Source organism: Mastomys coucha, unplaced genomic scaffold (genome assembly GCF_008632895.1).
Source record: "Mastomys coucha isolate ucsf_1 unplaced genomic scaffold, UCSF_Mcou_1 pScaffold18, whole genome shotgun sequence".
Lineage (NCBI taxonomy): Eukaryota > Metazoa > Chordata > Mammalia > Rodentia > Muridae > Mastomys > Mastomys coucha.
This window is the reverse complement of record NW_022196900.1, coordinates 42884760-42899069: the sequence shown is the minus strand read 5'-3', so window position 1 is coordinate 42899069 and position 14310 is coordinate 42884760. Positions and strand designations below refer to the sequence as shown.

General features: G+C 40.3%; 1 protein-coding gene across 6 annotated transcripts in view; it reads left to right on the top strand.

Moving 5' to 3' along the window:
- The window catches only part of Frem1 (FRAS1 related extracellular matrix 1), a 160175-nt gene that overhangs the window by 45933 nt on the left and 99932 nt on the right, over positions 1-14310 (top strand). For all 6 annotated transcript variants that reach the window (XR_004120883.1, XM_031377755.1, XM_031377754.1 and 3 more), the window contains 5 exons: positions 3970-4293; positions 5203-5311; positions 7749-7880; positions 9415-9759; positions 10816-10958. Coding sequence is in view for 5 of the 6 variants with exons in the window: in XM_031377755.1 (XP_031233615.1) it covers positions 3970-4293; positions 5203-5311; positions 7749-7880; positions 9415-9759; positions 10816-10958 (1053 nt within the window). In the remaining variant the exon portion in view is untranslated. The remainder of the gene's footprint in view (positions 1-3969; positions 4294-5202; positions 5312-7748; positions 7881-9414; positions 9760-10815; positions 10959-14310) is intronic.

Below are 14310 nucleotides of genomic sequence, written 5' to 3'. Positions count from 1 at the left end.
GCAGGAGCAGGAGCAGGAGCAGGAGCAGGAGGAGCAGGAACAGGAGCAGGAGCAGCAGGAGCAGGAGCTAGCCTGTCAGAACTTTGCCATGCTGAGTCTTATTATTCAGAATGAGCACCTCGCTTCTCTCTGACAAATGTCATCATACATATGTACATGTGTACAGAAAGGAAACTTTTGCTCTTGTTTCGTTGAGCACTTACTAAATACACTCCCTAGAAGTTCTTGTGGAACTACCAGGAACATAATGGTGTCTTTTCATTGGTTATTGATGATAAATAGGAAAGCAACTTTTTGGTGCAATTTTCTTTTATCTGGCTTCTTTCCTAAATTCAATTATTTTAAGAAATTTTCAATTCTCTGGGCTTCGAAGACTGTAATTATATCTTCACTAATGATGATAATTTGGGCCTTTCTTTTTCCGTAATTATTCTCTTTACTTCTGCTCTCCTCCACACTGGTTTGACCAGAACAATACTAAATATAATGTTGCTTGTAGTCATTTTTTGTCTCGGGTAGTCTATCTATTTCAGCTGTACACATTGTCCTTTTCAAAGTTTCTTGCCTTGGTTCCATCGACATGAAATGAATGTGGGCACTGTGGTCCCATTCCACATCATAAACTTGGGTTTCACTTTTACTTTCAATCTTTCTATGAATCCCAAGACTTTTCTGTGAGGTCCATATAAATAGACATTTTTTTCTCAAAATTTTAGGATTTTTCTTTCTTGATTAAGGAAATATAAATTATTTTATGGTAATAGTGGATACATGTAGGTTTTTTTCCCATCACCTTATTCATGTGTTCATGTCAGTTAAAAAGGAAATGTCTTCCTAGCGTGTGCAGTGCCTGGGATTTGATTCTCTGTCTCTGTCTCTGTCTCTGTCTCACTGTCTCTCTGTCTCTCTCTGTCTCTGTCTCTGTCTCTCTGTCTGTCTCTCTCTTTCTCTCTCTCTCTCTCTCTCTCTCTCACACACACACACACACCCCACATATATGCCTTACAGAATACAGTACATTTCCTGAACTTATTTTTGCCTATCTGAAAGTCCTCTCTTCTACTTTGTTTTATTTAATTTTACAATGTACTCCACAGGTTGGAAATAATCACTCAGTATTCCAGTGTTTTTCTAGCACACACATGGTGGATCTGATCCCCAGCACCCCAGGAAAGCAGACTAATATTCTTTAACCTATATTAATATTATTTAAAGTCCAGAATTTCAGGGGGCTCTTTGGAGTCCTTCCTAGGTGAAGATTGATCTGATCAATCTTTTCTTCTGGCAGTTCCCAGGCTCTATCAACACCATTTCTTTTCTTTTCTTTTCTTTTCTTTTCTTTTTTTTTTTTAGACTTGGTTTCTCTGTGTAGCCCTGGCTGTCCTGGAACTCACTCTGTAGACCAGGCTGGCCTCGAACTCAGAAATTCCCTTGCCTCTGCCTCCCGAGTACTAGGATTAAAGGTGTGCACCACTACTGCCCAGCTAGCAACACCATTTCTAATGTAAATTTCATTTCTAAGGTAAAGCTATTGTGTCTTATCATTTCTTACATTATTTATCTTTTGAGGAAGTAAGTACTATATATGTTTGTATCTTTTTTTTCATTTTAAACAATACTTTTATTAAGATTTAGTTCTACACTTAATTGCTTTCAATGTTCAGTCCTGGGCCTTAAAAACCACAATTGGTCTTTATTGCTGTTTTCCAGTAACACATCACGGGCAGATACTTTAGTCCCTGGGGTACCTCAGAATGTTGCTCGTCTTTGTCACTGTAGGAAGAAGAAGGCTGTCTCCTCTGACTCCCTTTTGAATGGTTCTTTCTTCAGATGTTGCTGGCTAGTGTGTGAACCTTCTGGCTGGTGCTTTGGCTGGGGCATTGAGAGGGATGGTGTAGTGAGGAGAGCGGTCTTACTTTCTCAGGAACTGATAGAATATGATCCCATGCTCTCCAAGCCCGGCAGATGTTTTAAGCTGCTTTGTTATCTCAGGGGCAATTTTCTGATTTCTCTGGAAAGCTCCAACTCAGAGCCTGTCCCTCTGGCTTAGAAGGGAGGGTTCACCCTTACCTAACCGAGTCACCATCTGTAATATTTCTGCAGCCAGTAGAATATGATTTATCTCTCCAGTTTAATGAAGGATGGTCCTCTTAGGTTAGGATCCAGGATGACCCCACAGCAGTCCTCTGCCCCATGTGACATGGGAACACTAATACGTCTCTTGCCATAATACAGAAGGACAAGTTGAATCTAACACTGTCGCTAACTCCTAAATCTTAGGGTATTCCAACATGGAAGAGGAAATTCTGGACTCACCAAGTATTAAATGAGGATTGGCCACCATTTTTCTACTTCGGATGATTTAGGTTTCTTGAGGGCTGTCCCTGAAGAAGCCCTGGGCATGCCCCACCTGTAAGGCTCTACCAGGAACATTCTCTCCTGGTGCCTGTGACAAGGGGCATGGTGTTACCCTAGCCTCAGCCTTCATGGGTTTGGGGGGCTTGACTGTGGAGTCATCATAGCACCCTGCTCTCCAGATAAGTCATCTCTTATCTCTCTCAATATATTTATATCCCTAGTAAATGAGAGTATTCCAGAGTCTGGAACCAACTGATTCATATACATTTTGAATATAATATCATGTTTCTTACTTTTAAAATCCTATTTCTTTCTTCCTTTTCTCTCTCTCTCTCTCTCTCTCTCTCTCTCTTTCTTTCTTTCTAAACTTTAGTCAAGACTGATTCAGGATATCCTCTGTCAGTCTTTCGCCTAGATAAAATGAGGGGCTTGTCTGAACATATCCTTTCTAACACCAGGCTCAATATTCAGAGTTCAGGTGTGTGGGACAAATGTGTCTTGGATCCCTGAGTCTGCTTCTCTCAACAGTGGGCCACATCAGTCCCATGACAGCAAAGATCAGTGCTCTCAGCTTCTTCTTCCCATACCCTCACTGAGACCTCACACGCCATGGTGTCCTTCTATGAATGTAGAAGATCTCACACTTTCAGCCTCCTCACTTGCTGTTCCCTTGTTCTCTTAGCCAAGTGGATAATCCTCCTTCAGTTGCCCAAGTTCACAGGGTGAAGAGCCTTCTTCCCCAGCATTTCCCTGCCCTCTTTGAAACCACATGGCCCGAGGAGTTTAGTGGTATCTGTGCCAGACACTGCCTGGCGCTTTACTTTCCTGATTTCATTTAATACATAGGAGTCTGGAGTCTTCATTTTTAGGTGACAGAAACATGGAATTTAGGAATTATAAAACTTGTCTGGTGGTGGCGCACGCCTTTAATCCTAGCACTTGGGAGGCAGAGGCAGGCGGATTTCCGAGTTCGAGCCCATCCTGGTCTACAGAGTGAGTACCAGGACAGCCGGGGCTACAGAGAGAAACCCTGTCTCGAAAATCCAAAAAAAACAAAAAAAACTTGCCTAACATCATACAAATAAGAGCTACTGAAGAGGCATTCACGGGGCTGGAACGACAGCCAGCAGTTATGAACATTCTAACACTCTCTTCTTGTAGAGAACCAGTGCTCACACTGTGGCTCAAAACCAGTTAGTTATACCTCCAGTTCCAGGGGATCCAATGCCCTTTTCTGACCTCTGTCCACTCTTGTGTGAAAGTGACGCATATATTCAGACACACACCAAAATAAATACATAAAATTTAAAGATACAATAGTTCTTTCTGATATCAAAGTCGATGCTTCCGTTCCAAACCTTTTGTGCACAATGGACTCACTGGGAGCCCTAAAATGGCAGTTTGCCAGTTCCCTCCTTGGAATAATTAAGTGAACACCTGGAGGTGGTTCCTGATAGTCAGCAGGTGATTCTAACATGTGGCTGGTGGTCACAGCTAGAGCATCCTCTGGTCTGCAGCTTTGGTACATGCCAAGACATTAACCATGCACATCACAACTTCATTCACGACATTCTCTCTCTCTCTCTTTTATTTTTTTCTCTCCTTCAAAAGTCAGAGAGTGTGTGGCTGCCTGTCTATATCAGAGTTGGCATTCCTAACCAGGCCCCAAGGGCTGCGTTCATGGCCATGTTTGTTCTGGAGGTGGACCAGTTCATACTGACCCCTCTGACCACCTCCGTTCTGGACTGTGAGGAGGATGAGACTCCGAAACCCTTGTTGGTGTTTAACATCACTAAAGCCCCACTCCAGGGCTATGTGACCCACCTGCTGGATCACACCAGACCCATCTCTTCATTTACCTGGAAGGATCTCAGAGACATGCAAGTTGCCTACCAGCCACCAAACAGCAGCCACCCTGAGAGGAGACATTACAAGGTAAGAAGGAAGGGAGAGGAAGCGTCCAGCCCTGGTGGATTTCAAAAAAGGATTTGAAAGTAGATACTCAATTTCTCAGAGGAAACTTGATGTCTGCAAGTCACAATGTAATACAGTTCAGGGCTTCCTGAAGAGACAGTGGTGTGGCATATTAAGAGAGGGTGTTTTATCTTTCTGAGCAGTGGCTTCAGTTCCAACTCATGGCTGCCATGGTGAAATCTAGATGGACTGGATGTGGCTGTAGCTCTGTTGTCCAGAGAAATCAGAAGTCCACACCAGGGCTATAGTCCTGGGGGGCATGGAAAGGGTGGAGACAGGAGATTGCTGGCTGATAGCCTAGCTTCAGGTTCAGTAAGAAATTCTATCCCAAGAAAATTAGGCAGATAGAAGAGGACAAAAAAATCCTCTCCTGACCATGTACACACTCAGACTTGTGCTTTGAAGTATAGATATTCTCTCTATATATACCATGTCCTTATAGACATATACACATGGAATAGTAAATAAATAACACTAAAGTATATGTTTTAATATATAAGATTTTATGTTCCCAACATGGGGAAATGATACATCCAAGAGATGATAGTACAGATATGCCAGTTCCCTTGCTCTGATTAGGGTTCATTGTGTAGGCATGCATGTCTGTGTGAAACTATACCCTAAATATATACAATCATGGTCAATTAAGGAATTAAAAACAACCAAAAGTAATACCTAGGAGTGAAATGAGTGACCTCACAAGATAAGTTACTTCCTATAATAAAATAATACCCTGTTCACATGGAGGTTTTAATGAGTCAGTGTGTGTGCATGTGTGCATATATGTGTATGTGTATGTGAGTGTGTGTCTGTATGTTTATGTGTATATATGTGTCTGTGTGTGGCTCATGCTAATCTGTTTGTTTCCAGATGGAGTTGGAGGTGTACGACTTCTTCTTTGAGAGGAGCACCCCCATCACTGTCCACATCTCCATCAGAACAGCAGACACAAACGCACCCCGGGTGTCCTGGAATATAGGTATGGGTGTGGTCCTAAGGGATATGTAAGGAAGTGGATGGGTCAGAAGACTCCTTTTACTCCATTTCATCCACAAGGCAATGAAAACCCAGACAGACCAAGAGCAGCAGACTGTTAGCTCTGCTCTTTTTCCTAGGAGCTGGTGAGAAACTGAAGTCCAGAATCCTTGGGTCTTCAGGCCATATTTCTTCTTTGGCAGAGAGACCATAAACGTGGCCCCTTTGAGCTGAACGCAGAGGGAAAGTGGCTCTTGTGGTATTGACTGAGAGTAAGACAGAAAGGCAAGGCCTCCAAGTCAGATTTTGCAGAGGGTTGGGAATAAGGTGCAGCCTGGGACCCACGGTCCTATTTTTGTTGGGTTACATGGAAACCAAAATAAGTAAGTAAGAACTTAAGCAACTCTTTAAAAGGGGCTTTACCTTGCCATTCAATTCCAAGTAGACTGGTAATGTGATTTATATATTTAGATGAGATGCAAATGTGGAATGCAAATGGATTTTCCTTTTCACTAATAACATTAATGACATTTAGAACATACTTCCAAGCAGTGCCGAGGCTGTGCTAGGAGGAATACATTCATATCTGATTTCAAGTCTCAGCTTCAGCTTATAATTCTGGCTGTTGGAGAGATAATGAGAGAAATGAAGGACCTGGTCAACCAAAGTTGAGTAGCCATGCTACTTTTATGCAGGTTACTGTGTTCTAGTGAGGAGATGCAGTCATCTGTATGTGTGATACATGATGCTCGGATACATCAAGGGAGCTGCAGGTCTGGGTCTGGCTGCTGTAGAAGTTACAATTCCTTTTAAGATGAATTTTTACATATTATGAGTTTGGTATCTGCTATTATTGAAAATAAGTAGGATAACTCTTCAATCTTTCCACTACATATTATAGAGACAGAATTGCTGTTAGCATTTTGATGTGTTGATTGTCTTTTAGTCTTCTTGGATGCTCCTATGATCTCCTATGGTATATCCATGATGCCTTGCATGTGCTGTGTTGTGTGTACACATGGCCCCAGCACCACTTCAAGGACCCAGGAGGCTCTCAGCAGCCATGGACCTCATTTGCATATGCTTGCCTTTCTCTTATCTCCACCCTCTCCTTTGCCCCCTCCCCTTCCTTTCTAGCTTCCCTTTTCTCTCTTCCTCTCCCCATCCCTCTTCTCATTTCTTTCTCTTTTTTGTTGTTGTTGTTTTACAGCCATAGATGTCTTAGCTCAATTTTCTCAGGAAACAGACCTTGAGGTAGATCATATATTGACCTTGTCCTGAGAAGGAAGAGCAGTCTGAGGTCTCTGTAATAACAAATACCTAAGACAACTGATTTATACACAAGCCAGGTTAGCACAGTTCTAGACCCTCCAGCCCATGGTTAGGTGGACCTGTCACTCTGGGACTGTGATAAGATAGCACATGTTGTCAGGAACTTGTGGAGAAGCAAAGCTACTCACTTCATGGGCAAGAAGCAATAAGACAGAGGGAGAGGAAGAGGCTACATTCCACAGTACCCTTCAAGGGCTTGCTCATGGTAACTTAAAGATATGCCCCAAGGCCTCTTAAAAAGCCCCATCACCTCTCTCAGTACTGCTACCCTGGAGACTGGGCTGTAAGATGTGAGCCTTTAGGTGATGATTCATAGTCCAAGCTGCAGCAGGTGATACTGCTGAGCTGGTCACAACTTTTCAGTAAGATATATGGGTTCTCTGTTGTTCTGGTGTCTCTATGAAGCAGACGTGACCACTGTATTTGAGGAGAGTTTAAGGTGGATCAGGATAGGGTGTGGTGTCTGTCAAGTCCCAGTTCTACCCAGAGAGAAGAATGCTTGATGATGATCCAGAGTCTGTGTTTTTCCTATTACCAGTGTGAATGAAACTCTACAATTTTCCTCTGGCATTTATTTCATTCCTTCAGTGCATAAATCCATCTCTAATTAAAGTTGAAACTAATGTATGTTCAATTTTGCAAAGTGCCAAGCCTTCTACATTTAGCATCCTTAAACATTGCCAGGTACAGTTGTTCTTTATAAGGGTATTGAAGCACTGTGCATTCCCTACCCTATGGGATGTGATTGCTCCATAAGCCATGTGCAAAACTCCTACTGACTCTTGTCCACTTAAACCATATAGAGTCTTTGACAAGTTCCTCATGGACTCATTCAAACCAGGGACCTCTGTGAGCCTAAGTTCTGCTCTTTCCTTCAGTATTTAGTTTCAGGCAGCATCATGGTTGTTAATGATGCATCTTTAAGGAATCAATTGTCAGACTGAAATTAGAGAAGAGTTTACTAAAAACACAAGTGATGTTCAATTTTCATGAAAAGCATTTATAATATAACTTTCAGATAGGTTTATGAGCAAAAAAAAAAAATTAACCTTAAACAGATATGTTGGTTGCACAGAACTTCAAAGGGCATGTTTCTGTGTTTCTTGCAGGTTTGAATCTCCTGGAGGGGCAGTCTCGGGCCATCACTTGGGAACAGTTTCAGATTGTTGACAATGATGACATTGATGCTGTGCAGTTGGTCACCATTGGTGGCCTACAGCATGGACGGCTTACAGTAAGAGGTGAATGATTCACCTGTTCAATTCAAAATTGAACCTAGGGACGCTTCAAAAGCAAATCATGGGACTAGGAATTATGTAGTTGGTAATGTGCTTATTGCTCAATCCTCAGAGCTGTACAAAAGGCCTGTGTGGTGGTGCGTGCTTTTAATTCCAGCACTAGGGCTTTCTAGTCAACCAGCTTACCCAAATCCATGAGGTCCAGATATCAGTGACAGACTCCTCTCAAAAACCAAAGTGGAAGGAGCTAGAGAGATGTCTTTCAAACTTTAGCATGTGCTCACCCTGGGAGGTGAGGCTTGGTAAAGCATAGGTTGTGGAGTCCTGTCTACAGAATTTCCTATTAAGTAGGCTCAGGCCAGAGCCCAAGAGATTACATTTCTAATAATGTCCCATTTGCTGCTGATGCTGCTAGTTGGAAAGATTGCTTCCCTATGTTTGATGCCATAATGTGACAGTGACCTAAGAGTTCACCCATGTTTATCAGAGGCTTACTGATGTTCCAATTCTTTCATGTTGCCACAGCATATCTGCACACATACACATTTGTATCTACTTATGTTTGGCAGGATTTGCCAAAGAAAAACAATAGCATGCATACAAATATATAAGGATGGCTTATTGCATGTGTGCATGAGTGTGTGGTGAGTGTGCCTGTGTGTGTGTATGTGTGTTTGTATCTATACTGAGACTGAGAAACCTCATGATCTGTTTCTGGAAAGAATTACTCTTTATGCCCAGAAATGCCCATCAAGTAATTCAGTCCTTCATCAGGGCTGAGAATTAGGATAGCTGATTAAATAATTCTCGGTCCAATCCAAGGTCAAAGCCCTAGGAAACAAGGTAGGTGAAAGTCCAAAGTCCCACACAGTCTGGGTGGTGGGAAGAAGATGACTCAGTGAGAGAGAGAGAGAGAGAGAGAGAGAGAGAGAGAGAGAGAGAGAGAGAGAGAGAGAGAGAGAGAGGATAGATAGATGATACATGATGATGATGATGATGATAGATAGATAGATAGATAGATAGATAGATAGATAGATAGATAGATAGATAGATAGATGGATAAATGATATAGAGTGCCCACCATGCCTCTGCATTTTTGTCTTAAGTCCATAACTGTCTGGTATCTCTCAGTTGATACCTAAAATAAGCTATAACCGTATTCTTTTCCCAGTTTCAAGAGTGTCAAATACTTGTCTCAAGACCACACAGGTAGTATCCAACACTAAATACAACACCCTAAATAAATAAGTGCTCACTAAACTGCACAGGCTACAGACTGTCCTTCACTTACATTTTTGTTTTTGCTTGTTTATTTTGTTTTACATTTTGAGGGTGTCATAGGGATTATTCCATATGTGTTTGACTTAGAACATTTCCATCTTGTGATGGTTTATGGTGCATAACCCCGTGGGGAGTTTAGGGGCATCTGTATTGCCACTGTTTCCCATAGTCCACTGCCACGCAGTGATTCCTTTCTCAGGGGCTGCCTCTACTCCCTGCCTTGACCACTCAGTACCATCTCTGCTCTCTCCATCAGAAGGGAAAGGATTTCTCTTCACCGTGGCTGACCTTCAGGCTGGAGTTGTTCGGTATCATCATGATGACAGTGACACCACCAAAGACTTTGTGGCCTTCAGGATATTCGATGGCCGACACAGCAGCCATCACAAGTTTCCTATCAACATCTTGCCTAAAGATGACAGCCCTCCATTCCTCATAACCAATGTTGTGATTGAACTAGAAGAAGGGAAGGCCATCTTGATCCAAGGGTCCATGCTGAGAGCTTCAGACATGGACTCCAGTGATGACTATATCTTCTTTAATATCACAAAGTCCCCACAGGCTGGGGAGATCATGAAGCAGCCAGGCCCAAGACTGACAGGTGAGATATAGGCAAATAAGACAGTTTGAATAGAGTTTAACCTATCTTTTAAAAGGATTTATTTATTTATTTTATGTATATGAGTACACTGTCCCTGTCTTCAGACACACCAGAGGAGGGCATTGGATCCCATTACAGATGGTTGTGAGCCACCATGTGGTTGCTGGGAATTGAGCTCAGGACCCCTGGAAGAGCAATCAGTGCTCTTAACTGCTGAGTCATCTCTCCAGCCCCCCAAATTGAATCTTTTTAAAAGAACTTTGCATTGTAGTCAAATTTGTGTAAGGGTAAACATCAGATTTAGGAAGCAAAGTATTATATATAATATAATATATATATATATATATATATATATATATATATATATATGAAATTCATTTAAAAATTTCCCCCTCTTATACAAAAGAAGCTTAAGACTTACATTGAGAATACACTGCCTAAGGTTATACACCTACAAAGTTCTAGTGTTAAGCCTCTTTTTTTTTTTTTTTTTTTTTTTGGGTTTTTCAAGACAGGGTTTCTCTGTGTAGCCCTGGCTGTCCTGGAACTCACTCTGTAGACCAGGCTGGCCTCCAAATCAGAAATCCACCTGCCTATGCCTCCCAAGTGCTGGGATTAAAGGCGTGCGCCACCACCGCCCTACTCAACTAAGTCTCAAGATAACCATCTTGCTATTAAAAGTTAAGTCAGCCAAGGATAGCTATAGAATAAATAAGACTGAAGGGAGGTATTTGGTTTATTCTGGATAGTTACTCAAATAATTTTATTAATATATTTGCTTACATTTTTGGTGTCAAGAGTTTGATAGTGTGGATCAAATAAAAAGTGTTCCACAGTATATTTGAAATAAAAGCTATTCCTTAAAAATATTTTTCCATGGTTAATCTCCACATTGAGTTAGGGCAATTTTAGTTACTTCTCTAAGCTTTGTTGAAAGTATTTAAAGCAAATCCTTAGCTGTATACAACACACTAGGCCGAGAAGAGATTGAGAGCTCAGTAGAGTTTCACTGCGCCTCAACACCTAAAATTGTATGGTATTCTGTGATCCCCTTAGGCTATCCTGTCCCCGGCTTCCTTCAGAGAGACCTGTTCAATGGAATCATTTACTACCGTCACTTCGGTGGAGAAATCTTTGAAGATTCTTTTGAATTTGTCCTATGGGACAGCCATGAACCTCCAAATCTCTCAGTGCCACAGGTGAGAGGCCATTTCAGAACGTCTTCCCAAAGTTTTATACACCAGTGTTAGCTCTAAGAGGTGTTATTTAAAAGTATATGAAAATGGGTTTAAAGATTCAAAGTTTGAGAGGCAATAGATCAGGTAAAAAATAAGCAGGATTCCCCCCCCCCCCACACACACACACTATGCCTGCACTTTTCTAAAGCACTTTGCAAGTCTTTACATAGTAACTGTTTCTAAGGTTACTTAGCTATGGAGTTCTTACATAGACAACCTCACAAATTTACTTGCTTCTCAACACCCAAGAAAACATTTTTTTTTTTAAAGATAGTGTTTAAATTACAGAGTCAAGGGTGAGACTTCTTAAGTTTTCATCCTGTTCTCAATGGTACAGACAAATCTCTGGTCCTCTCTACTTAGCCCAAGCAAGTGATAGAAGGAAGCTTCCTAAGAGTTATGGTGACATATGACTTAGAAAGTACCGAGCACCTGGCAACTACTTAAAAAAGATAAGGATTTGTTTGTCGTTTTTAACATCTCAGATCTGCCTGGTTGTAGAGGATATGATTTATATATAATTTATATATATATATATGTATATATATAATTTATAGTAAGCAGAAATAAGATGAAGCAAACATCACATAGAAATTCTAAGAAATGGGAATCAGTGTAGCATATGGACAACTGTGACAGTATGCACTCTGCGAGGAAATGGTGGTGAGGAGGAGGGGTCACATGTCAAAAGAAGCAATTGAAATTAACTTTGTACAATCCTGGACTTTGTACGATACTGCGGCCAGTCATTTTAGACCTGTTACCTTCAAAGGTAGCATATATGTGAACTCTGTCAATTCTCGCGCCTAAGAAAGAATGCTTAAAGCTTGTGTTCTTCTGCTATAATAGATTCCTAGAAAGCTACAGCTACAGATATTAGCCAGTGTACGAAAGACCAACCTGTACACCTGTTTGCTAATGTGGACATACTGAAGGGAGGGATCTGAAAGAATGGCATCACAAGGCGCGGAACCTGGAGACATCAGTGACGCCTTTGGGGAGTGCATTAGAAAGAAAGCTGGGAATTCATCTGATTTTCTTCTTCTTCTTCTTTTTTTTCTAACAAGCCAACTCCTTTTAAAGTAATCAGCCCTTGTTTCATCAGTATGTCATACCTGGTGTTTCCAGGTTAAGCTTTTACAGGAGATGGTGGTTGGTTTAGTAGCTCAGAATGGTAGTGGACAGCAGGATTTATTTCTAAATCTCATTTGCATCTGTTGAAGCTGTTGCTAGGATATCATACCATGGTTAGAAGACTGTGTCTTTTCAGAGGTTGAGATCTCAAGGCTTCTTCTTCTTTTCTTGCTAAACATTTAAGAAATCATGTTATTCATATACAAGAAGAGAAGTATCACATCTTTCTATAATAGAGACCACGTTAATGAAAACTCTTGGAACAATTATTTCTAAATCTAAACTAAATCAGTGTAAACTCTATAGATCTGGCACTAAATTTATTCCTCACAATGGATGAGTTCTTTTTTTTTTACGATTTATTTTTATTTATTCGTGTGTGGTGCACAAACAACTATGCACATGTATGCTCGAGTGCTTGTGGGGGCCAAAAGAGAGCATGAAATCTCCTGTATCTGGAGATAAAGACAGTTGGGAGCTGTCATGTAGATGCTGGGAACGGAATCTCGGACTTCGGTAAGAACAGTAAGTGCTCTTAGGAACCTAGGTCCTCTGTGAGAACAGTAAGTGCTCTCAACCAGTGAACCATCTAGCCAGTCCCAGGATGTTTTTGTTTGTTGTGAAGGGACATATTTAACACATTTCCCTGCTTTGCTGTTCTTATATTTCTGAACTAGGGAAGAGAGTCTGAGTGGGAAGGCTCACTTGTTGTCTTGTGTTCATGCAGCACGTAGTTTAGATTTTTGTTATTGTATTTTCCTCTTAAACACAGCTGACCCCCTCTATATATTGTACATTTCCCATGAATGATTCAAAAGACTGATAGTAGATAATATTTTTAAATTGCTTCTGTTTTGAACCTGTTCTTATTTTCCTCTTAAATACAGCTGACCCCCCTCTATATATTGTACATTTCCCATGAATGATTCAAAAGACTGATAGTAGATAATATTTTTAAATTGCTTCTGTTTTGAACCTGTTCTTTTTTTATTATATAGAGTAGTTTCTTTTTTTAATTTTTTTATTTTTTATTTTTTAACTTTTATTGCATTATGATGAGAAAAGTTACATGATTTCAATTTATCTGAATTTGTTAACATTTAAAAACATTTTAAGTAATAGAATTAAATCACATTCTTGTTTTCCTTTTGTACCCCAACTCCTCCCAGAGACCCCCTCTTCAATACCTACAATATCTTTTTTTGTCATATTCCTTAAAATTTATAAAATATTGTAACAATAAAAATGAGTATTATAAAAGTTGTTTAGTATAAAACAACAATCAATTTAACAGTATTATGTAGATGCTTGTCTACAGCAATACTGAAAATACATACATTTAACTCCAAACATATTAACTGTATATTTCAAAATAATGCATCACTACTAGTATTTTCTTAAATGAACATAAATATGTAAAGTCTTTTTGTTTGTTTGTTCGTTTTGTATTTAGTAGAGTTTAAAATCTTGGCTCTTACTGTGTTACAAGACCAAAATAAGAACAATTTTTAGACATTGGATTTCATTGTATTAAGATGTACTTAAGTGATCTTCACATCACCAAAGGATTTTACCTCCATCGTAGCTAAGCTGAGAGTTGACAGTTCTGCTGCACCAAGGAATGAATTGTAGGCACGACTTTTGGATACAGACTTTCTGCTATGGTCAAAACTATTTGACTTGAGTGAGTGACTTTATTCTCAGGCCACAGAGAACAGGTTACATTCATTTAAGAAATGGTGTGTGTATTAAGATAGTCTATCCATAAAGTCATTCACCAACTGTTTTAATGAACAATGGTTCTGCTTGGAGGTTGGCACAGACATTAGGTGTGGGTAAGAATCTGGTTCATTGGCTGTGATAGTTTGGAACAGCATTCATCTCAGAGAAAGAGTAACTTATAAAGTCCTCTTCTTTGAACTTGATACAAGAGCTACAAATGTCAAGCAAAGCATTCTTTGTTGTTCTCTTTCCTATAAGCCACCTCCCAAGTTAATTGTCTATGTCTCCCTTGGGTATATAAATACTTTTGAAATATATAAGCTGTTCTGAAAACCATAGTAGAGTGTAAAAACATGAAATAAACAATACTACTAATAGAGAGGCTGAGATAGAAGGAAGATTTCAAGACCCTTATGTTGTACACAGCAAGACACTGTCACAAACAAGCTGAAAGTAT